General features: G+C 41.2%; 2 protein-coding genes across 2 annotated transcripts; both read left to right on the forward strand.

Annotated features, from left to right (window-relative positions):
- The first annotated feature begins 597 nt into the window (after positions 1-597).
- LOC108697924 (calcium homeostasis modulator protein 3) lies at positions 598-5,061 on the forward strand. Its single transcript, XM_018228399.2, has 3 exons — positions 598-1,167; positions 3,012-3,267; positions 4,642-5,061. The coding sequence occupies exons 1-3, from the start codon at positions 881-883 to the stop codon at positions 5,059-5,061; spliced, it is 963 nt and encodes a 320-aa protein (XP_018083888.1). The 5' UTR covers positions 598-880.
- A 15,918-nt stretch (positions 5,062-20,979) lies between these two features.
- On the forward strand, positions 20,980-24,680 carry LOC108697925 (calcium homeostasis modulator protein 1). Its single transcript, XM_018228400.2, has 2 exons — positions 20,980-21,875; positions 24,170-24,680. The coding sequence occupies exons 1-2, from the start codon at positions 21,327-21,329 to the stop codon at positions 24,632-24,634; spliced, it is 1,014 nt and encodes a 337-aa protein (XP_018083889.1). The 5' UTR covers positions 20,980-21,326; the 3' UTR covers positions 24,635-24,680.
- Positions 24,681-25,948: the final 1,268 nt, after the last annotated feature.

A 25,948-nucleotide genomic window follows, 5' to 3' on the forward strand; every position in this document is an offset into this window, starting at 1 on the left:
ATAAACAGTGTGGACTCAAGTTGTCTTTTGAGGAAAAATTTTCCTTTACACCAGCAGGTTTTGTCATTATTTACAGAGTATCCATACGTGCATCTAGTGATCCAAATCAGATTCTTTACTGTATGTTCATGTTGCATTTTTATGCATTTTCTGCCATGAACCCAAACTGCATATTTTTTCCCCTTTAAATGACAATGAATGAGAAAACTAATACCCTGTCCATGATATTCTAGCACTTCTGGTTTGAAAAAAACTTACCCAAGTATGTTCCTCTTAGTGCTCTACCATTTGCATCGGGGGTCATAGTAAACGACCCCTCTAGTCTCACACACACATTTCCAATCCCACTGTGGGCCACTTAATTAAATTAATTTGCTCTTTAATATTTTATTTGCCAAGGTCTTGGACCATGACTGTATGTCTGTTCTAGAGCCATTCAATAGTTGAATTTACTTTGACTGGCAATGCAAGTCATGTACACAAACAACTATATTTGACTAACTCATTTACCTCTAAAGGCACAGCCCATGCAACTAAGATCACAATGCACAAGGAAGCCATTCAAACCCTTCCTCTCTAACTGACTATAGGGAGAAAGCTGTCTGGGAGCTAAAGAAAGAATTTATCTGATGTGAAAAGAAAACTCCAATTCAAACAAACAGCATTTACAATCCTAGAAAAAATATAATAGAGGAGTAGGATGACATTATTTCGGCAATGACATATTCTTGCTACATTTACAAGAGATCACACTGAGGCACTTCCAACAGGAGATAAAAAACTGAAAAAAAAAGAAAATTTCAGTCCAAATTTGCTGACTCCTGAAAACAAGAGGAAACGTTGAATTGTTAATCCATTATAACCAACAAATCAACAAATCATGGAGCGGTTTAAAATGATATTCCAGTATTTCCAGTCTAACTCAGAATCAGTGCAGAATGGGATATGTGGAATCTTAGCCCTGGCTAGTGTTAAAATCTATAATATTCTGGATTTCAACTGCCCGTGCCTGCCAATGTTTAATATGGTCTATGGCATGGGAATTATGTTTGTCCCTCCGATAGCTCTTTTTCTTTGCGGTCTCATGGTAAACAAACAATCAGTGCTCATGATTGAAGAGTGGAGAAGACCAGCAGGCAGACGGAAAAAAAATCTGGCCATTGTAAAGTAAGTGCCTTTAATCTGTATTAACAGTGATAATAGAGGTTATTTCCCAATGAATGAAAACATTTTAAACTACTGAGATCCTCATGCATTCAGAGTCCTTCCCTAGGTCAGTGCCATCTTAACATAGTCAGAACCTAACTGATATTTGCAGTAGACACTCTAGTTTTGTGGGAAGGCCCCAAAGGCCTGGGAAAGAAAATTGTTAGGGGGCCGCATATGGACAACAGCATCTACACTGGGATCTGGGTGGCAGGAAGTTTGGGATTTGGCTGTTTAAGGGCAGAGACACACACTCAGATTCGCGGAGATTAGTCGCCCCGAGAGACATATCCCCTCTTCTTCAGGGCGACTAATCTCCCCAAACTGGCTCCTGTCAGCTAGAATGTAAATCGCCGGCAGGGTGGCAATCGCTGCGCTTCATTTTCCAAAGTCGCCTCACAAGGAAACTCCCCGAATGTGAGCGAGTGTCTCTGCCCTAAAACTCCCCTTAACCATTTCCCATTAAGAAACTTCAAAAGAGGCTGGCACAAACCTGGACCGATGAAATAGTAAAGCAGGAGTCAGATTGTTAAAGGGTTAAAAAGGCTTACATTTTATTTTCCATAATTAAGAACCAAGGCCTGATGCGTTTCGGGTCTACAAGGCACACTTAGTCATAGGATATTACTAACTGTCACTTGTACACACGAATGAGCCAGGCCTTGGTTCTTAATTATGGAAAATAAAATGTAAGCCTTTTTAACCATTTTACAATCCGACTCCGGCTTCACTATTTCGGATTTCTACTGCGAAAAAGTGCAATTGCTCTCTCCGCATTAGTGTTGTGGCCTAACCCCGGACAGATAAGCAGGCGAGGGGTATGGGATCAGTTACCTGGAAACCTGTTATTCCAAAAGCTCCTAATAACAGGAAGGACATCTCCCATAGACTCCATTTACTGTATAATAAATATATAATATATTATATAGTGTCTTAATATATATAATTAAAAATGTTAAAAGATATTTCATTTTTCTCTGTAATCCAATCAAGCCCCATTGGAGGCAAATACATTTAATTGGGGTTATTTAATGTTTCAATGTTTTTTTGTAGACCTAAAGTATGGAGATCCAAATTACTGAAAAATCCGTTATCCAGAAACCCCAAGATCACAAACATTCTAGATAGCAGGTCCCATACCTGTCAGTAAAAAATGTGACACCACTAAAGATATAAAGATTACCGTATGTCAATTGTCTGTTATATTGCCACAAATGTGTGTACAAACTCCAAAAGGTTTGCATGGCTCTGGCGGAAGCCACCAAAATACTGTAGTCAGTGTCGGACTGGCCCACGTATCAGTGCTAATCATTTGGCCTATTTCATGGTCATTCACAAAAAGAGGCTAAATAGATGGAATAATGGATTATAGTATTTAAAGAAAAGAGACTGGGAGAATAGAGGTTGAGTGAGGAGAGGAAGAATAATTGTACTGAGAGTGGGCCCCTGGTCTAAGGTTTTTGGGTGGGCCCCTGGTGTTCCAGTCTGACACTAACCCTGAAGAGCAGGGTTTTTATTGGATCAGAGATGTGGGGTGGTACATACAGTGAGGAGAAAAAAAGATATGATCTCAGATATGATGCCTGAAATTAAAGGGATTTAGAAGTAAAGTAGATCCATACAGAGGTCCTGTCACGTGATTCTTAAATTTACCCCTATATGTGTGACAGCTAATAATAAACCTGTAAGCTTTATGGTCCTGGTCTGTTAATCCATGTAAGTGCTCAGTCACCTTGGTACAAATACTATTCGGGTAAAAGCAGTAGTGGAATTCTAACAATATGTTTTCTCTTTCCTGCTGCCAGGTACATGTTCTCTTCAGTAATCACAAGAGCCATGGCTGCTCCTGTAGTCTGGATTCTTACTTCCCTCCTTGATGGAAACTGTTTTGTATGTGCCTTTAGCGGTTCAGTTGATCCTGACCAATTCCCTGGTTTTGCGAATGGCAGCTCTGCAGAAATACAGACGCTTCTCTACAAGGTTCCATGTAAAGAGGATATAATGATAAGGGACCACCCTTCTCGGAAAGCAGTGTCCAGATACCTAAAATGCTGGTCACAGGTAAATAATAATTTCCGAACAGTGTAAATTTGGCAAAGTGTGCCATGCTTTTTGTGCTGAGCCCATGGCTAAAGCTATGCATCAACAGAGGTGCAACGATTGTGCCTCTTTGTAAATCATGCAAATAATATGTGCATCACAGTGGGCATAGTGTGGGGTCCTCTTGCTAGGCACTTCTATATTAGCACTTTCAGAATGGCCCAAATGCTTTTGCCTGTTTGAACTGATACCAAACTGCAGAGCCACACCGGCAATAAACAGGAGATGCTTGTTAGTGACCCAGCATTTAAACTAGAACACATATCTTTTAAATAATTATAGGGACCCATAGGGTTAATGTGCCCCTATGGCTTTAATTCCCTACACTTACTGATCTCCCTAGTTGCTGGGCAGATGCTCATGCAGATGTAATTTGCATAGTTGTATTATTGGCCAAGAGCTGTGACTACTTACAGTCACACTGGATGTTTCCAAGGTCCAGTAAAACCATGTTGCCCTAGAGGGCCTGAACCTCTAGAGAGGGATTAGTCAGGGAGCAGGGACCCTGTGAATGAGGCCAGGTAGAGATAAAATACTATTTATAATAGTAGTCTCTAGGAGAGTAAGACATGGTGGCAGGTTAAGTAGCAAGAGCAGCTTTGTGCTCCATCAAAGAGGAGTAGCAGGGAGTAGCTTCCCAGGCTTTTTTTTTACCTTAGGTTCCAATGTCCAGTAGGGGTTGTGACAGTACTTCTTGCTTATATTGTGTTCTCTAGTGTTCTCTGATTTCAGCTGATTTGGCAGGTATCAGTCGGTAAAGACAAGGCCAGTTAAAATGCAAGAACCTTGCAAGTCACTGTTGCTGTGTGAGTATATTAAGTCTCAGTGATTATGTAGCCAGAAAGAAGTGATCCCCAACCAGTGGCTCATGAGCAACATGTTGCCCACCAACCCCTTGGATGTTAATTCCAGTGGTGGTGCTTATTTTTAGATTTCTATCTTTGTTGCAAGTCTTGGTTGAAAAAAAACAAGATGTACTGCCAAACACAACCACCTATAGGCTGGCAATCAACACAGAGTCTACCAAATAGCCAATCACAACCCTTTTTTTGGCTCCCCAAGAACTTTTATATGGTTGTGTTGCTCCCCAACTCTTTTTACATTTGTATGAGGCTTGTGAGTAAGACAGGTTGGTAAACCCTGGTCTAAGGGTTTCAAACTATACGTAACCAGCAACTGGGGGCAATCTGACTTCCATGAGAAAGTCTATTCAATAAATAGGTGCCAGTTAATGTGAAGGTCAATGACCTACAACCACAGCTAAGGTATGTTTTTCTATAGGTTTTTAAAATGTTAAAAAAAAATCCTGACACATGTATCCTCTCCCTGATGCAGGCTATTGGATGGGGGATTCTGCTGCTTCTCGTTGTAATGGCTTTTATCGCCCGCTCCCTTAAGCCTTGCTTTGATCAGACGGCCTTTCTACAGACACGTTACTGGAGTAATTATGTAGACATAGAGCAGAAGATCTTTGATGAAACCTGTTGTGAGCACGCTCGAGACTTTGCCCACAAATGCATCCTCCATTTCTTTCATAACATGCAGAATGAGATGAAAGTAGCACATTTAACCAACAAGAAGGCAGAGGACAAAGAAGATCATCTGCATGGCATCACCGACCATGAACAGGTCAACCAGCTCTTAAAGATGTGGTATCGAAGCAAACCCCCACTCTGCGTAAATCATGCGACTCTACGACAGCACGTCAAGTCGAAATGTAACACAGAAAATAATGACAAACAGACTGATGTTTAGACTTGTGTAAAATATAGCTGCCAATATCCTAAATTCATTAGTATACTAGGAACACTAAACTCATAAACGGTGCCTTCATTACTTCACTTCTTTTGTTTCTGGCTCATGGGTTCATCCCCAACTGCCATCCCAACTTCTGCTCTATTTCCCTTTATCCCATTGGGCTCTACTAGATAAATCTTCTATTCTAGAATATCAAGGCAAACATATAAAAGATGGGGTAAATTCTAATACATTTATAGGCATTTATAGGCAATTGAGGACCCCCCACACACACAGAGCAGTGACCTCCTGAGCCAGTAGGGGAATTAATCCCTTGGGTCCAGGTTTTTTTGGTGGCCTGTGTTTCTATAGATTCATTCTGGAGAAAATGGATGGAAATACTGTAGGTCTTTGGTGTGAGTTTCCAGAAGGCACCTAAAAATCCTGCCAAAATAAAACAGGACATTTTTGGCTTTGTAAATGAGCTATTTATAATTTTTGCTGATTTTTTTTTTTATACTTTTCTGATAGCTGCAGACATGGCTCTTTAGAAAACAGATCCCTAAATGTCAGAACTGTGTATGACTCACTTAAGAATTGTATTCTCTAGACTGTGCAACATGTCGGCTCTAGAATTGACCTTTCCTCCTGTTGCAGGAGGAATGCCATTTCATTTTGAGAAATGCTGACGTCTATAATAATAGAATTTCAAAGCGATCCTGTGTTCTGTAGTTATTTACCATGGAAAAAAAGCCTTTCAAGTGACACGTGCATTGTATATTAATGGGCACTTGGCCTGTTGAAATGGCATTACATTAGTTGCAATAAAATGAAAATGTCTGTGTGATGTAAATATTACACTCTACAGTTGTATTCTTTAAAAATGTAATTATCCTTTATATTTATGATATCTTCAATCCCTATCAGAGTCAATTCACAGATGCTATTGTCAATTTTATCAAGAGCTAATTAACCTGCCTGTATATTTTGGAATGTTCCAAGAATATCTAGGACGGATGCATAATTATTCATCCCAGACCACACACTAACTGATCTTTAAACTGGGCTTTCAGTTGTATCTTTGGGAGCAAATGCCCTTTTATGCAAATTCTCACACTAACTCACCTTCAGGCTAATTTACCCTACAATTGCTCCAACTACCCCCCCCCCAGGGGAGCCAGCACCAAATATGGGGAACCACTGGCCTAGGCATGGTTCCTTAGCCATTATTAGCTGGGGACACATAAAAAGAGGCATAATATGCTTTGTGACCCAAGTCTTTGATTAGAATCAACCACTCTGAATTCACTGTTTTAAAGGGGATCATGATGATCCACATCAATTTCATTATTGTATCAAACCCCCACATGTTTAAAATCTCTGTCTTATGGGGTATTTCAGAAGTAGGCAATTTAGACAACAATAGGCGTATTGCAGAAACACATTAGAAACAACACATTTTCTATTTGCAGCTACCTAGTTTTGCCTTGAAACTCAATCTGCAATCTGTAGCCTATAGGTCATAGGTCTTCAGACAATTAAGGGTTTGGAGTTCCTTTGCAGTCAAACACTTGGTCCACCATTAAAGTCAGAGATTTATGAAAACATTTGCCCACCAGATACTATCCTGTATTTCAAGGGACAACCAAAACAATAAATAAGGTATTCAATAAAAATTAAATTTCAAGGGTGAAACTGTGTTTCCGTTCCAAGATTCATTCGAATGAGTAATGAGGAGAGGGTCTGCTTGTGTCTGCTGGTGCCCAGCTACGCTGTAAATGGAAAGTGTGGAGGATGTGGTTGAAATCAAGATGGAAAGTTACTGTTTCTTAGAAGAATGTGCATGCCTGGCAGAAGAGAGCAGTTTGTGAATGCAACTTAACACTAAAATTCACAATGCAAATAGGGTTCAAGGAGGTCTTCTGGTTGGTAGCATGACATTTATCACCTGAAAAAGCAAATAGTGGAGTCACATGTTGTCCTGTTTCAAGCACTGCCTACCACCTCAGTAGCAACCAGAGTGGGAGAGTAATTTTTAATAACAATACAGTCTAAATGAATACATTTTATGAATAATTATGCTTCCTATTGCTTAACACAACAAGAGACTACTTATTTAAAGTTTAATTTGGTGGTTTCATTTGGAAATTACACCCACCACTATATTCAGCAGGGGTGAAAAAAAATGAAACAGGAGACCAAAGTATGCTAGGGGTGGGGCAAGGTAGGAGCACTATGGGTCCTGAATGATGCAGAAATTTTGTGTATGTAAAGTACAGTATGTGAGGGGTTCTACAAAAAGATGTTGCTATGTTACACCTAATTAAACCCAAGTTTCCCAGTGCTTTGTGCAGCAAATACATATATGTAGGTATTCAGTGTGTAATGGGGGGCATTTACCTGGGACAGGTTATGCAAAGAAATGAATTCCCTTGACTCACGTTGCACAGTAGAAATCTCCAATTACTTGGGGAGTTTTGCATGTTTATTTCCATTGGCCTTACACTATGCCATGTTTTCTTCAGCACCGAGGGCAATGCAAAACCTGATATCCTCATCATTCCTTTAGTTAGGGACTGACACCACAGCATTTATGTGTTTAGACATAACTATTCATACTGTACAGGGAGCTTGATTCTGATTATTAGCTTGTCTAATGTCATGCCATGTTTGTCCAAGTGGGAGACCATATTCCAACCCCATCCAATAAGGCTGTTCATCTGGTGATTGAAATAAAGTGTTGTATAAATATGGCTCTTTATTGTGCATATACAGGTCTGGACTGGCAATCTGTGGATTCCGGCAAATGCCAAAGGAAATGTGGTACCATGCCACAGACAGTCACTATTTATTGGGCCTGTGTGGACCTCTATATACTTGGAATGGCAGGACCTATTATGAATCCCAGTCCGAGCCTGGGCACATACCTAGGAAAGCCATCAGTATGGAACATATAATAAACCAGTAGGGTACCTTGAACTTTCACCCATTGATAAATACTCTTTTAAAAATCCCATAGAAATTAATGGAGAGTAGCGGAATTTCACTCTAGTGGACTGTGGTGATCTCTATCTTCACTCCTTAATAAATATGCCCCATAGACTATAAAACAATAAAAGTTGAAAAATGTTTTAATGGTTTAGTAATGCATAGCCCCCAGTCAGAAGGTAGTCTTTACTGTTCAGCAGTAACATCTGATTAGTTGCTATGGGTTACTAGACCTGTAAAAATGTTGTCTTCGGTTAGAAAAACGTTTCTACTCAAACATCCCATTACCAGCAGAAATATGGATATGGCTGACGTTTAATTCATCTTGAATTGGCCCACATCTAGCCTACAACCACCGAAGCCTATTATGGATCGAGCTTGGGACATTGGGAAGCTTATTACAATGAACCCTGTGCTGAGTTGAAAGTCCACAAAGACATACTGAATTTATCGATTTTTCTCATGGCTTCTCACAGGATTTTTTTTTGTAATAAAAAATCTGTCACCTTAGACCTACTGAAATCAATTCATACCAATGTGAACACCAGGGGCGTAACTACAGAGGAAGCAGACCCTGCGGCTGCAGGGGGGCCCAGGAGGTACAGGGGGCCCCATGAGGCTCTCATTGATGAGCAATTTGAACATATATTGGTAAAACAGGACAAACACTGGATATGTTGGGGGCCATAAAATTAATTTGCTGTGGGGCCCAGCAACATCTAGTTACGCCACTGGTGAAACCATTTTTTGTCTGAATGAAAATCTTCATTCCATATATCTGAGAATTGTTATGGTTGCTTTACCACTGAAGTCTATAGAGAGTTTGCACAATGCACAATCCCAGCTTGGCAAAAAGCCCCATGACAGTGATGTGGCAAATTACTTATTTGTCTGTAAATGACATCTGCAGACTAGAACAGTATTCTCTCCATTTCACACTTTAGATATAATTTATACAATGGCTCTGTCTCTGCTTGTACCTAACATATATACAGGGAGTCCTTGAGTTAGAAACATACTGTGGTTTGCTTGGCCTTTATTAGCATTTAGCTTTAATAAACCACCTGCCCCAATCCCCTCTGGCATGTGTTGTCTAATGCAGTGCACAGAAAGGTAAAAAAGGTAGATTTGCATTTAATAGGTAAATGTACATGTTTCAACTTACATACAAATTCAACTTAAGAACAAATCTACAGACCCTATCTCATAATGTAACCCAGGGACTGCATATATATAATATATATATATATATATATATATATATATATATATATATATATATATATATATATATATATATATATATATATATATATATATACACACATATACATAAAGTATATATATTCCTTTTGTTTGTCACGTGATGTGTGTGTACATCAGAGCTTCTTGTAACCAGCTTTAAATGAACTGAAATGTTCTCAAATCTTGCTTTGATTATCATCTTGACTATCCAATAAAAGTCCCACCTGTATGCCACTTTTGTTTTGTTTCATTAGTATTGCCATGTTACATACTCTGGAAGAAAAAAGATACCCCTTATATTCCCTAATTGAGGTTTAGATGTAAACTTCAATTAATATTTTCAGATAGACCAATTCATTAACTCACAATCAATTTCCTAATGTCATTACATAAGTAACCACCACATTTGATTAATATAATTATTCTAAAAAAAAAAAAAAAGGAGGTATTAATATTCCTTCTTAAATAATGATAAATAAAGTGCTTAGTGTGTTGTAAATAAATATTTGATTATTAATAGATTCAAATCTAGAAAATTAATAGCTAAACAAGAATTAATTGAATAGCAGATTCTTAGAAAGGACTGTTTTTAAAAAAAAAAAAAAAAACACACAAAGAAACCAAAAGTGCAAAGTGCTTATATTAAATAGAAAAAATTTAATCTACCCCCCATAAGTTCATATATAGTTGAAAAAATCCTATTTAATAGTCAGACCCCGCTAAAGGTTCTAATCAACAAGCTATATTACAGGTTCCTCCTCTCTCTTTTTCTAATTAATACTTTGAAGAACTAAAAAGCTTCAAACAGATCTAATCTCTGCGGTTCCACCACTGGCAGCAAACACTTGCCAACAATTCCATGTCCCAATTCCTGTCACCTCCCTACCAAAGCAGAAACAATTATGCAAAAGCACCCAGAATAAGTGAATGCATAATGCTAAATATTCTCTTATGGGATTAATGAGGAGGAAAACAAACAAGACTGGCAATTTTCTTAAAGATTTGCTGTGTCATAGATGCTTTAATGCCTAAAATAGGTGTTGCCTACAGAATCATTTTATATACTGTGTGCCAATTTTTTTTTGAAAATCTGTTGGATGAGGATAACTTTGGTGTTTTTCGTGGCATTAGAACTACCCTTAAGGCCTCAGAATGACAAATTGTTTGCACACATATCAAAAACCAAATCAGCTCAATTCGGCCCAGTACACGGTTGGCCAAATCAGGCAAAGTTACGATCCTTTGATAGAGATGTCGCGAACTGTTCGCCGGCGAACTTGTTCGCGCGAACATCGGGTGTTCGCGCTCGCCGGAAGTTCGCGAACGTCGCGCGACGTTCGCCATTTTGGGTTCGCCATTGTTGGCGCTTTTTTTTGCCCTCTCACCCCAGACCAGCAGGTACATGGCAGCCAATCAGGAAGCTCTCCCCTGGACCACTCCCCTTCCCTATAAAAACCGAAGCCCTGCAGCGTTTTTTCACTCTGCCTGTGTGTGCTGAAGAGATAGTGTAGGGAGAGAGCTGCTGCCTGTTAGTGATTTCAGGGACAGTTGAAAGTTTGCTGGCTAGTAATCGTTTTGATACTGCTCTGTTATTGGAGGGACAGAAGTCTGCAGGGGTTTGAGGGACATTTAAGCTTAGGTAGCTTTGCTGGCTAGTAATCTACCTTCTACTGCAGTGCTCTGTATGTAGCTGCAGTGGGCAGCTGTCCTGCTTCTGATCTCATCTGCTGACTGCTGCAATAACAGTAGTCCTTGTAAGGACTGCTTTTATTTATTTTTTTGTTGTTTTACTACTACTACTACTACTACTACTATAAGAGCCCAGTGCTATTAGTCTAGCAGTGTTGGGGAGTGGGACTGGTGTGCTAATCTGCTGCTCCTAGTAGTTCAGCAGCACCAACTTTAATTTTTTTTTTTAATATTCATTTTTTTTTTATTTTACTTTTTTTTATTTTACTACCGCTGTAGTAGTGTATAAGTTGACCTTTTAGGCATTATTTGCCCTGTAGGCATTATTTGCACACTGTTTTCTTCAACCCGCCATCGAGCTGTGTGACCTTGTTCCCATTCTGTCTAAATATCCATAATATTACCGTCTCCAGAAAAAACACCGGAGTCACTTTTTTCAAGCAGCCATAATATATTTTACGTAATCCGTATCCACCGCTGTAGTAGTGTATACGTTGGCCTTGTAGGCATTATTTGCACACTGTTTTCTTCAACCCGCCATCGAGCTGTGTGACCTTGTTCCCATTCTGTCTAAATATCCATAATATTACCGTCTCCAGAAAAAACACCGGAGTCACTTTTTTCAAGCAGCCATAATATATTTTACGTAATCCGTATCCACCGCTGTAGTAGTGTATACGTTGGCCTTGTAGGCATTATTTGCACACTGTTTTCTTCAACCCGCCATCGAGCTGTGTGACCTTGTTCCCATTCTGTCTAAATATCCATAATATTACCGTCTCCAGAAAAAACACCGGAGTCACTTTTTTCAAGCAGCATTCATATATTTTACGTAATCCGTATCCACCGCTGTAGTAGTGTATACGTTGGCCTTGTAGGCATTATTTGCACACTGTTTTCTTCAACCCGCCATCGAGCTGTGTGACCTTGTTCCCATTCTGTCTAAATATCCATAATATTACCGTCTCCAGAAAAAACACCGGAGTCACTTTTTTCAAGCAGCATTCATATATTTTACGTAATCCGTATCCACCGCTGTAGTAGTGTATACGTTGACCTTGTAGGCATTATTTGCACACTGTTTTCTTCAACCCGCCATCGAGCTGTGTGACCTTGTTCCCATTCTGTCTAAATATCCATAATATTACCGTCTCCAGAAAAAACACCGGAGTCACTTTTTTCAAGCAGCATTCATATATTTTACGTAATCCGTATCCACCGCTGTAGTAGTGTATACGTTGGCCTTGTAGGCATTATTTGCACACTGTTTTCTTCAACCCGCCATCGAGCTGTGTGACCTTGTTCCCATTCTGTCTAAATATCCATAATATTACCGTCTCCAGAAAAAACACCGGAGTCACTTTTTTCAAGCAGCATTCATATATTTTACGTAATCCGTATCCACCGCTGTAGTAGTGTATACGTTGGCCTTGTAGGCATTATTTGCACAGTGTTTTCTTCAACCCGCCATCGAGCTGTGTGAGCTTGTTCACATTTTGTCTAAATATTGATAATATTATCGTCTCTAGAAAAACCACTTGAGTTACTTTTTTTCAAGCAGCATTCATATATTTTACGTAATCCGTATCCACCGCTGTAGTAGTGTATACGTTGACCTTGTAGGCATTATTTGCACACTGTTTTCTTCAACCCGCCATCGAGCTGTGTGACCTTGTTCCCATTCTGTCTAAATATCCATAATATTACCGTCTCCAGAAAAAACACCGGAGTCACTTTTTTCAAGCAGCATTCATATATTTTACGTAATCCGTATCCACGCTGTAGTAGTGTATACGTTGGCCTTGTAGGCATTATTTGCACACTGTTTTCTTCAACCCGCCATCGAGCTGTGTGACCTTGTTCCCATTCTGTCTAAATATCCATAATATTACCGTCTCCAGAAAAAAACACCGGAGTCACTTTTTTCAAGCAGCATTCATATATTTTACGTAATCCGTATCCACCGCTGTAGTAGTGTATACGTTGGCCTTGTAGGCATTATTTGCACACTGTTTTCTTCAACCCGCCATCGAGCTGTGTGACCTTGTTCCCATTCTGTCTAAATATCCATAATATTACCGTCTCCAGAAAAAACACCGGAGTCACTTTTTTCAAGCAGCATTCATATATTTTACGTAATCCGTATCCACCGCTGTAGTAGTGTATACGTTGGCCTTGTAGGCATTATTTGCACACTGTTTTCTTCAACCCGCCATCGAGCTGTGTGAGCTTGTTCACATTTTGTCTAAATATTGATAATATTATCGTCTCTAGAAAAACCACTTGAGTTACTTTTTTTCAAGCAGCATTCATATATTTTACGTAATCCGTATCCACCGCTGTAGTAGTGTATACGTTGACCTTGTAGGCATTATTTGCACACTGTTTTCTTCAACCCGCCATCGAGCTGTGTGACCTTGTTCCCATTCTGTCTAAATATCCATAATATTACCGTCTCCAGAAAAAACACCGGAGTCACTTTTTTCAAGCAGCATTCATATATTTTACGTAATCCGTATCCACCGCTGTAGTAGTGTATACGTTGGCCTTGTAGGCATTATTTGCACACTGTTTTCTTCAACCCGCCATCGAGCTGTGTGACCTTGTTCCCATTCTGTCTAAATATCCATAATATTACCGTCTCCAGAAAAAACACCGGAGTCACTTTTTTCAAGCAGCATTCATATATTTTACGTAATCCGTATCCACCGCTGTAGTAGTGTATACGTTGGCCTTGTAGGCATTATTTGCACAGTGTTTTCTTCAACCCGCCATCGAGCTGTGTGAGCTTGTTCACATTTTGTCTAAATATTGATAATATTATCGTCTCTAGAAAAACCACTTGAGTTACTTTTTTTCAAGCAGCATTCATATATTTTACGTAATCCGTATCCACCGCTGTAGTAGTGTATACGTTGACCTTGTAGGCATTATTTGCACACTGTTTTCTTCAACCCGCCATCGAGCTGTGTGACCTTGTTCCCATTCTGTCTAAATATCCATAATATTACCGTCTCCAGAAAAAACACCGGAGTCACTTTTTTCAAGCAGCATTCATATATTTTACGTAATCCGTATCCACCGCTGTAGTAGTGTATACGTTGGCCTTGTAGGCATTATTTGCACACTGTTTTCTTCAACCCGCCATCGAGCTGTGTGACCTTGTTCCCATTCTGTCTAAATATCCATAATATTACCGTCTCCAGAAAAAACACCGGAGTCACTTTTTTCAAGCAGCATTCATATATTTTACGTAATCCGTATCCACCGCTGTAGTAGTGTATACGTTGGCCTTGTAGGCATTATTTGCACACTGTTTTCTTCAACCCGCCATCGAGCTGTGTGACCTTGTTCCCATTCTGTCTAAATATCCATAATATTACCGTCTCCAGAAAAAACACCGGAGTCACTTTTTTCAAGCAGCATTCATATATTTTACGTAATCCGTATCCACCGCTGTAGTAGTGTATACGTTGACCTTGTAGGCATTATTTGCACACTGTTTTCTTCAACCCGCCATCGAGCTGTGTGAGCTTGTTCACATTTTGTCTAAATATTGATAATATTATCGTCTCTAGAAAAACCACTTGAGTTACTTTTTTTCAAGCAGCATTCAGATATTTTACGTAATCCGTATCCACCGCTGTAGTAGTGTATACGTTGACCTTGTAGGCATTATTTGCACACTGTTTTCTTCAACCCGCCATCGAGCTGTGTGACCTTGTTCACATTTTGTCTAAATATTGATAATATTATCGTCTCTAGAAAAACCACTTGAGTTACTTTTTTTCAAGCAGCATTCATATATTTTACGTAATCCGTATCCACCGCTGTAGTAGTGTATACGTTGACTTTGTAGGCATTATTTGCACAGTGTTTTCTTCAACCCGCCATCTAGCTGTGTGTATTATCGTTTCCAGAAAAACCAACTGAGTTTTTGTTGTTGTTGTTGTTTTTTTAAAAATAATGCCAGGCAAAGGCAGGCCGCCACGCAGAGGCCGTGCTAGGGGCCGTGCTGCTATGCAATCCTGTGGCCCTAGCAAATTGCCCAGTTTTAAAAAGCCAATGACCCTGAACTCCCAAAATGCTGAAGAGGTAGTTGACTGGCTTACACAGCACACCCCATCCTCTACCGTTTCTAACTTTACCACAACATCCTCCTCATCCTCCACTGCTATGGCCACCCCACGTAACACTTCCTCCACCACCGGTGCCCCTTCTTCACTGGGGTCAGAGGAGTTATTTTCCAATGAGTTTCTTGAACTGAGTAATGCGCAACCATTATTGCCAGAAGAAGATGAAGGAGATGAGGACCTTACACCAGATTTAATTCTGGCAGAGAACACGATAGAGATGGACATAATGAGTGATGAGGAGGAGGTCCCCGCTGCTGCTTCCTTCTGTGATGTGTCAGAAGAAATTGATGCATCTGAGGAGAATGATGATGAGGAGATTGATGTTTTGTGGGTGCCTAGTAGAAGAGAGCAAGAGGAGGGTAGTTCAGATGGAGAGACGGAGAGTCAGAGAGGCAGTAGGAGAATAAGACTTAGAAGAAGCAGGGAGGACAGCCCGCAGGGATCAGCAGGGCAACAACATGTATCGGCACCTGTGTTCAGCCGGCCAACGCACCCGCCATTGCCGCCAATACCGCCAACTCCGCCAACTTCTACTGTTACCGCCAGATCGCACACTTCCAAAAAGTCAGCAGTGTGGGATTTTTTTAATGTGTGTGCCTCTGACAAAAGCATTGTAATTTGCAATGAGTGCAGTCAGAAACTGAGCCTTGGTAAGCCCAACAGCCACATAGGTACAACTTCTATGCGAAGGCACATGAGCGGCAAGCACAAAGCACTTTGGGAGCAACACCTCAAAGGCAACAGGCAAACTAAAAGCCACACTCCTTCTGGTCCAGCATCTTACTGCTCTACCTCTGCTCTCCTTGACCCGTCTGAACCACCCTCCACTCCGCCTTCCACCTTGACCACCTGTTCCCATTCCCAGTCATCTGCCACCAGCCAAGTTTCTGTGAAGGCCATGTTTGAGCGTAAGAAGCCAATGTCTGACTGTCACCCCCTTGCCCGGCGTCTGACAGCTGGCTTGTCTGCACTCTTAGCCCGCCAGCTTTTACCATACCAGCTGGTGGACTCTGAGGCCTTCCGCAAATTTGTAGCAATTGGGACACCGCAGTGGAAGGTACCCAGCCGCAATTTTTTTTCTAAAAAGGGAATACCACACCTGTACCAACATGTGCAGAGCCAAGTTACCGCATCTCTGTCACTTAGTGTTGGGCCAAAGGTCCATATGACTACTGACGCATGGTCCTCCAAGCATGGTCAGGGCAGGTATGTCACCTACACTGCCCACTGGGTGAACTTGGTAATGGCTGGGAAGCAGGGAATGGGTAGCTCAACAACAACAGTGGAGTTGGTGTCACCGCCACGGATTGCACGCGGTTCTGCCACCACCTCTACTCCTCCATCGCTCTCTACCTCGTCTTCTTCTTCTTCTTACTCTGCTGCTGGGTCCTCCTTCTCCTCCTCCACACCTGTGCACCCCCAGCTCCCCCTAGGCTATTCGACGTGCCAGGTACGCCGTTGTCACGCTGTCTTGGGGATGACGTGCCTGGAAAGCAAAAACCATACCGGATCTGTACTCCTGTCATCTCTGCAGTCACAGGCCGATCGGTGGCTGACCCCACACCAACTGCAGATCGGAAAAGTGGTGTGTGACAATGGAAGCAATCTGTTGGCAGCGTTGAGACTAGGCAATTTAACACATGTGCCCTGCATGGCACATGTGTTAAATTTAATAGTCCAACGTTTTGTCTCCAAGTACCCAGGATTCCAGGACGTTCTCACCCAGTCCAGAAAGGTGTCGGCCCATTTCAGACGTTCCTTCACAGCCATGGCACGCCTTGCTGACATTCAGCAGCGCTACAACATGCCAGTCAGGCGTTTGATTTCTGACAGCCAGACTCGCTGGAATTCAACGCTCCTTATGTTGGAACGTCTGCTGCAACAACAAAGGGCCGTCAACGAGTACCTTTTTGAACTGGGTGGTAGGACTGGATCTGCACAGCTGGGGATTTTTTTCCCCCGTTACTGGGTGCTTATGCGCGATGCCTGCAGGCTCATGCGACCTTTTGAAGAGGTGACAAATATGGTCAGTCGCACCGAAGGCACCATCAGCGACCTAATACCCTTCGCTTTCTTCCTGGAGCGTGCCGTGCGACGAGTGACAGATGAGGCTGTAGACCAGCGTGACGAGGAGCTGGAAGCGCACGATTTCTGGTCGGAATCACCAGAACGAACCCAGGCACCTGCTGCAACGCAGGGAGAGGTGCCAGAAGTGGAGTCAGAGGAGGAAGGTGGCTTTGTGGAGGAGGAGGAGGAGGACCAACAGGAGCAGGCTTCCCAGGGGGCTAGTGGTGACCTTTTGGGGACCCCTGGTCTTGTACGTGGCTGGGGGGAGGAGACCGTGGATGATGCAGTCCTTGATAATGAGGAAGCGGAGATGGATAGCTCTGCATCCAACCTTGTGAGAATGGGGTCTTTCATGCTGTCATGCCTGTTGAAGGACCCCCGTATCAAGAGGCTTAAGGAGAAGGACCTGTACTGGGTCGCAACGCTACTAGACCCTCGGTACAAGCATAAAGTGTCAGAAATGTTACCAACATACCACAAGTCCGAAAAGATGCGGCATTTACAAACCAGCCTGCAAAACATGTTGTACAATGCTTTTAAGGGTGATGTCACTTCAGGAACTCATCAACATTCCAGGGGCAGAGGTGCCAGTAATCCTGCCACGAGCACACCTGCAAGGACAAAGCCCTTTGGCCAGTCTGTAACGTCAGACATGCAAATGTTTTTCTGTCCAAGGCAGCGCCACAACCCTTCTGGATCCACCCTCAAAGAACGCCTCGACCGGCAGGTAGCGGACTACCTGGCATTAACTGCAGATATCGACACTCTGAGGAGCGATGAACCCCTGGACTACTGGGTGCGCAGGCTTGATCTGTGGCCAGAGCTGTCACAATTTGCCATGAACCTCTTGTCTTGCCCAGCCTCAAGTGTGCTCTCAGAAAGGACCTTCAGTGCAGCAGGAGGGATTGTAACTGAGAAGAGAACTCGCCTAGGTCACAAAAGTGTCGATTACCTGACCTTTATTAAAATGAATGAGGGGTGGATCTCGGAGGGTTACTGCACGCCGGAAGACTTGTTCTGACTTCTATGCAGCTGTCCTTCTCTTCAAGCCTCATGACTCCACACACAGCTGTCCTTTAGCGTCCTCCTCCTCCCTCCGCCACCGTTACAAACTAGGGTGCAAACCCTACTGGTTTAATTTTTTCTGGCCTCTGTGCTTCAGTGGCTGCAACCAAAAAAACTGGGCAAACAATGTCTACAAGGTCAACGTATGGCAAAAAATGACTATTTTCAGCATTTATATGGCATATTTTTTCTGGCAACTGTGCTTCAGTGGCTGCATCCAAAAAAATGCATATTTTCTGCATTTATATGGCATAATTTTTCTGGCCTCTGTGCTTCAGTGGCTGCAACCAAAAAAATGCATATTTTCTGCATTTATATGGCATAATTTTTCTGGCCTCTGTGCTTCAGTGGCTGCAACCAAAAAAATTTATGTTTTCAGCATTTATATGGCATAATTTTTCTGGCAACTGTGCTTCAGTGGCTGCGACCAAAAAAATGACTATTTTCAGCATTTATATGGCATATTTTTTCTGGCCTCTGTGCTTCAGTGGCTGCGGCCAAAAAAACTGGGCAAACAATGCCTACAAGGTCAACGACGTTGACCTTGTAGGCATTGTTTGCCCAGTTTTTTTGGCCGCAGCCACTGAAGCACAGAGGCCAGAAAAAATATGCCATATAAATGCTGAAAATAGTCATTTTTTGCCATACGTTGACTCAACGTATATGGCAAAAAATGACTATTTTCAGCATTTATATGGCATATTTTTTCTGGCAACTGTGCTTCAGTGGCTGCGACCAAAAAAATGCATATTTTCTGCATTTATATGGCATAATTTTTCTGGCCTCTGTGCTTCAGTGGCTGCAACCAAAAAAATTTATATTTTCAGCATTTATATGGCATAATTTTTCTGTCAACTGTGCTTCAGTGGCTGCGACCAAAAAAATGCATGTTTTCTGCATTTATATGGCATAATTTTTCTGGCCTCTGTGCTTCAGTGGCTGCAACCAAAAAAGTTTATATTTTCAGCATTTATATGGCATAATTTTTCTGTCAACTGTGCTTCAGTGGCTGCGACCAAAAAAATGCATATTTTCTGCATTTATATGGCATAATTTTTCTGGCCTCTGTGCTTCAGTGGCTGCAACCAAAAAAATTTATATTTTCAGCATTTATATGGCATAATTTTTCTGGCAACTGTGCTTCAGTGGCTGCGTCCAAAAAAACTGGGCAAACAATGTCTACAAGGTCAACGTATGGCGAAAAATGACTATTTTCAGCATTTATATGGCATATTTTTTCTGGCAACTGTGCTTCAGTGGCTGCGTCCAAAAAAACTGGGCAAACAATGCCTACAAGGTCAACGTATGGCAGTTGTTTAAAGAGAACAGTAGATTACTAGCCAGCAAAGCTACCTAAGCTAAAATGTCCCTCAAATCCCTGCAGACTTCTGTCCCTCCAATACAGAGCAGTATCAAGCAGATTACTAGCCAGCAAACTTACTATCATCTGTCCCTGAAATCACTAACAGCTCTCCCCCTACACTATCTCTTCCAAGCACACACAGGCAGATTTTTCAGATACATTTTTGCCCTTGATCCCCCTCTGGCATGCCACTGTCCAGGTCGTTGCACCCTTTAAACAACTTTAAAATCATTTTTCTGGCCAGAAATGTCTTTTCTAGATGTTAAAGTTCGCCTTCCCATTGAAGTCTATGGGGTTCGCGAACCGTTCGCGAACCGCTCGCGTTTTTGCGCAAGTTCGCGAATATGTTCGCGAACTTTTTTTCCGACGTTCGCTACATCCCTATCCTTTGACAACCAGACCAAACGAATGGATCTTTTAGGGGCAGATTTACTAAGGTTTGAATGGTAAATTAGAACCACCAACTTGAATTTGAATGTGAAATGTTATCACACCTCGACCCTGGAAACAGTCCTAATTCGACTATTCTCCACCTAAAACCTGCCACGTTCATGTAGTCAATGGCAAAGGTCCCATGAACTATATGAAGATGTTAATAGTAGTGATGAGCCAAATTTTTGTTTGCTAGTTTTGCTTCAAAAATAGACTCCAATGGAGAAAAAAATGTTGCGCCCTAGAAAAAAATTTGACACACAAAAGTCAAGGTTTTTTTCAGAGGAAAACACGATTCAAAGTCGATTAGGGTTTTCAAGTTGGGACTATTTAATCTAATTTATTAGAGTTTTAAAAAATTCACATCACTCTAAAATTCGACCTTTGATAAATAAGCAAACCATAGCAATCCAATGCTTATTTATAAATAGCACACCAGAAAACCACCACCTGAGTGTTTGCTATGGGTTAGACCCGGAGCAACGTTTGCCCCTGTAATGCATGCTACATCAAATAACTTTGGATCAACCAACTTTTCTCATAGGCAAATCTCACTTTATAATCACAGCTGCCAGAAGAAATTACCATTTCTTTTTTGGGGGCAGGTTGCTAATCAAATGGAGGCCAGGGAGCTCTATTTGCTTACTATTTTCCAGTCTTCCCAGGCACCAAAAACGTATCTGTGTGCTATCATCCATTATATTTTACTGTGTCGGTAAGGGGAAATTAAAGGAAGAACATCCATATTAAGAAACTAGGTGGGTGTGCCATATGTTCCTTTTAAGATTATATTTTGCAAAGGGTAACTCAACAGGACATTTAATAATAGCAGTGCATAAATAGGTTTTTAAACTGTCATTCTGTTCCCTAGGTGCTGAGCTCTCTGAAGCAATGATAGTCTTCAAGTTTGCATATGTTTGTTCTGCTGCAAGGTGGGGCCTTTGTAGTTATTGTGCGAGAAAACACATCCCAGAAGTACATAGTAGCAGGCTCACATCAAACAAATAAAGAGAAGCACCAACTGGGGACCAAAAGAAGCAGAAACATAATCGGATGTCATAAGACTTCAAAGACAGTTGTGCTGTAACCATAAAGAACTAGTGATGAAGAAACCCAAACTGATTCTACTCAAAACGCCCACAGAAAAACAAAGGGAAGATGATTCAAGCTGGGAAAGGTCATAATACTCCCTAGGCATGGAATTCCGCTGCACAAAGGGATTTGGGAAGATATTTTTATTTTGAAGCCAGCATATATATATATAGTTTTATTTTTAACACACCAGAGAAAAGAAAAAAATGGATAAATTTCGTATGATCTTCCAGTTCCTGCAGTCCAACCAGGAATCCTTTATGAATGGAATATGCGGTATTATGGCACTGGCAAGCGCCCATCTATACACTGCATTTGACTTCAACTGCCCTTGTCTTCCTGGATACAACATGTCTTATGGCATGGGTGTTCTCATTGTGCCTCCCATTGTGCTGTTTCTCTTAGGCTTTGTCATGAACAACAATGTGTCCATGTTGGCAGAAGAATGGAAGAGACCAACGGGGATGAGGCAGAAGGATGCTGCAGTTCTGCGTTACATGTTTTGTTCCGTGACCCAAAGGGCATTGATTGCCCCGGCTGTATGGATATCAGTGACATTACTGCATGGCAAGTGTTTTATATGTGCTTTCAGCACTTCTGTGCCCCTTGATAAACTTGGAAATAAGACAGACCTAAATCTGTCCGAGAAGGAAGTCAACAGAATATTGGCCAGACTTCCTTGCAAAGACATTTACGATGGGCATGAAATTGTTGCCCAGGAAGTGGCAGAGCGATACTTACGATGCATCTCCCAGGTAAAGCACTAACTTATAGCAGGAGCTCTCTTAGCTCTTTTATCACATATAAGAAATTTAGCTTCAACATCGGGCAATGTTGATACTATAAAAGAAAAAAAAGTGGTAAAAGATAGATCTTTGTACTAGTCTTGATTTTAGGGTAAGCGATATGGTTTGGTCAAAATTGCCCATGTTGGCAGTTGGCCCAGCGAGGGTAGGACTGAGGGTGGATGTTGATTTGGTCTATTAGATCTTCCTGGAAGCCTAGTCTAAATTCCACTTAGGGTGAGATCTGTATGAATGCATATACTGTTTCATTGGCAGCCTGAATACCTTTGAATCTTATTTTTGACAGTGCCTTAGTCATTCTCAACCCAGTAAAATTACAAATATTTAATTCACAATCTTTAGGTGTTTGTTCTTAGATCTCCTAATATTGCACAAGCTCACCCCTGACTTCCTGGACAGAGAGCTCACTCACGACCCCATTTTCCACAGGCGATGTCTCATTAATTCCAGCACCTGTCCTGCCTTTTTTCAGCCTGGTTGAACACCCCTCTTATTCGCCACATCTGCTGTGTCTCACAGAGCATTCTGGGAAAGACATACCTACCCACTAGGGTTTTTCCCAGTCACTGTGCAAACTACATGAATCTACTGCATCTTTGTTTATTTTTGGGTGGTGCAGGACTGCGCCTGCCATGGGGCAAGGTCTTACCTCAGGTGGCAGCAAGTGGACAATTACAAGGGGTGACAAAAAGCCGACTCTTGTAACTTTCAGAGCTGAATTTCTGGGGGCTCTGCTAGTACAAAGAGCACTATTGTGCTCATTGCACTATTGATTTGTCTCCCCTTTGACCCGCACCAACACTGATGTTTTATAAAGAAGGAAAGCTACTGAAGCAGTTTATTGCCAATTGATTATTCAAAACAGTGCAAACTATAAAATATTTTTTATTCTGCAGAATGCTTTACCATACCTGAGTAAACAGCTCTAGAAGCTCTCTCTGTTTGTTTAGTATAGCAGCTGCCATATTAGCTTGGTGTGACATCACTTCCTACCTGAGTCTCTCCCTGCTCAGTCATAGCTCTGGGCTCATATTACAGCAGGGAGGGGAGAAAAGAGCAAACTGAGCATGCTCAAGCCCTAGCCCTGGAGGTTTATGCTGAAAACAGGAAGTCTGATACAGAAGCCCATGTGTACACAATAGAAGGAAAGAAATGTGGTGTTTCTTTTGACAGAGCAGCACTACTTTGAGGGTTTACTGGTGTATTTATATAGACCTTTCTGATAAAGCTTACTGAATTTTAGCCTTTCCTTTTTCTTTAAGTGGAGAGGGGGCGCCCTCAGGCAGCAACATCCCCAGGATCGCCCCTAGGGGAGGTGAATTCTATCTAATAATAAATGTATTCCTAAGATTGCATCTTCTAGATGAAAGCAGATTTATTTCATCCTGGACAGGATTAAAGGACAAGGAAAGTTAAGCTAAAGAAGTAGCTAGAAATGTTGTACATTATGTTTTGGGCTTCTGTACCAGCCAAAGGCAACCAAAGCCTTTAGCAGGGAAGATCTGTGTCTCCAAAGATGCCCCAGTAGCTCCCCATCTTCTTTTCTGCTGATTCAGTTACTCAGTTTAGGGATTGACTCAAAATATACAGTATACATAGAATAGAAATGCCAATATAAGGCTGATTAGTAATTAATATGGATAATTACTACATGGCAGCACAGAAACCAGTGCAAATAACATAAGAATTTAATAAACAGCCCTGTAGTATCAGCTTATATTACAGGCCACCCTCATTTTCTGCTTGATAATTTGTGTCAACCCCTAATCTTAGCTTCTCAACAGCTGCTCAGAGCCCACTGAGCATGTGAGTGTCACAGACACTTTCCAAGATGGTGACCCCCTGTGACAAGTTTGAAGTCCTGGATCATTGCTGCTATTGACAAGCTAAAAATTTAGACTGGTGCAATAAGTTCAGTATATAAAACATGGCATTTTTAGCCCAATTCATTTTCAGGCTTTAGTTCTCCTTTAAAACACACTATATGGGGTAAACAACAACTATTTATCAAGCTTGTGAGATATGAACATTAGAGCTGGAAAGGAGCTGTGCATTTAAAAATATAAATCTGTAAAATCTAATCCATGTAGATTTTTATAAATGCAGAAATGTATATTGTCCCCTATTGCAGACTGTTGTGGAATTATTTTTTTGTTATAAATAAACATGCAGATTATTAGTACAATCCAGAGTATTAGTACAATTTTGTATGCAACTATACTTACTCTTTTTTGTTTTTCTAGGCAGTGGGATGGGCCTTTGTATTAATCATGACCTTCGTGGCATTTCTTGTGCGAGCTATCCGCCCTTGCTTTACACAAGCTGCTTTCCTGAAAAGCAAATACTGGTCCCACTACATTGATATTGAGCGCAAACTTTTTGATGAGACCTGCAACGAGCACGCAAAGAGCTTTGCAAAGATGTGCATCCAACAGTTCTTCGAGACCATAAATAAAGATTTGGCCATGGGGCACTCGCACATGTTAGAGGAGAAGGAAAAGGAGAAAGAAGAGAGTGAGAAACTTTTGGGCATCACCGACCAAAGAACGATGAATAAGGCGCTAAAGAACTGGCACGAATGTAAGCCGCCACTCAACTTGACCAAATACGAGATGCATAATGGCAATGGGTGCCTCAACGGAAATCACAAAATCAATAACTTAAATGTACCAAAAAGGGAATTTGTGGCTTATTATAGCAAAGTATAACAAATTTGATATATTATGGATAGAAAACACTATGGGGCAAATTCACTAAAGGACGAAGCGCCTAATGCTAGCGTTAATTCGCTAGCGTATCGCATTTTCGTTAATTCGCCGATTCACTAACGGACACTGGCGTAAATTCGCTAGTGTTACTTCGCACCCTTACGCCTGGCGAATTTGCGGAATGGACGTAACTACGCAAATTCATTGACACGCGCATTTTTCTGAACGCTACCTTTTCCGCTAGACTTTTTTCGCCATCTCAAACCAGGCGAAGTGCAATAGAGTAGATAGGGATTGCTTCAAAAAAAGTTGAAATTTTTTCAAAGTCCCAAAAAACGCTGGCGTTTTTTCTTTTTTTATGGGTGATAGGCTGAAAAAGTTCGAATTTTTTTTGGGGCTACCCTCCTTACCCCCTACATTTCCTAACTCATGGCACCTTAACTATACAGTGGGCAAATGTGTAGGGCAAAATAAAAATTTTATTTGATGTTTTGAAGGTTTCCCAGGCTGCTACGTATACTTCCATTGTAAAGTCAATTTGGCACCATATGCAAATTAAGCATCGCTAGAGTAACTTCGCTTTGCCTGGCGAATAAACGCTAGTGCAACTTCGCAACCTTTCGTTTCCCCTGAGCACAACTTCAGATTTTAGTGAATTTGCATAGCGCTGGCGAAAATTCACCTGGCGAAGTGCGGCGAAGCGGACGCTGGCGCAACTACGAATCTTAGTGAATTTGCCCCAATATGTGATGGAAGGCCAGCAACTATAAAACTATAAAATGGAAATGTTTTAAAATGGAAGATCGATTAAAATAACCATTTTTCATTTTGCAGATGGCTGCAAATTTATTTAAACCCATGAAAAAAATTAACACAGAGACTAATTAACCGCAGGGGGATTTTTGGCTTGATTTTAAGGTCAGTGACCCTAGTTATCAGAAAGCCAAAGGAGCCTAATTTTATATATATATATCTTAAGATATATCTTATTGTTTCCTTTCCCACTGCATGGTTTCTAGGTTTGGTAACCACTCAAGTTAGAATGAATTCAAAAAGGAGATCTAAAAATGTAACAAAACCAACTGCAATTTTATCACTTTTTGCATTAAAAAAATTCTCTGTAATACCATTTCAAGTTCTTAGTTATTCTTAGTTGGAAGCTCTGTATTGTACTATAAGGAACACAAAAGGGCACATGTACTGTAGGTCCACAAGTTCAGCAAGTAAAGTACAATTTCAAGTGCAATTACCATGGTTTTTTTCCTGCAATGCAGCATTTTTTCCCAGAATTCCAGCATTATTATGGTCGCAAGG

The sequence above is a fragment of the Xenopus laevis genome, chromosome 7S (genome assembly GCF_017654675.1).
Source record: "Xenopus laevis strain J_2021 chromosome 7S, Xenopus_laevis_v10.1, whole genome shotgun sequence".
In the NCBI taxonomy this organism is placed as follows: domain Eukaryota; kingdom Metazoa; phylum Chordata; class Amphibia; order Anura; family Pipidae; genus Xenopus; species Xenopus laevis.

Coding starts and splice junctions, on each gene's coding strand:
- LOC108697924 (XM_018228399.2), top strand. CDS start 881: ATGGAGCGGTTTAAAATGATATTCCAGTATTTCCAGTCTAACTCAGAA. Junction 1,168..3,011: donor AAAAATCTGGCCATTGTAAA/GTAAGTGCCTTT, acceptor TCCTGCTGCCAG/GTACATGTTCTCTTCAGTAA. Junction 3,268..4,641: donor ACCTAAAATGCTGGTCACAG/GTAAATAATAAT, acceptor TCCCTGATGCAG/GCTATTGGATGGGGGATTCT.
- LOC108697925 (XM_018228400.2), top strand. CDS start 21,327: ATGGATAAATTTCGTATGATCTTCCAGTTCCTGCAGTCCAACCAGGAA. Junction 21,876..24,169: donor ACTTACGATGCATCTCCCAG/GTAAAGCACTAA, acceptor TTGTTTTTCTAG/GCAGTGGGATGGGCCTTTGT.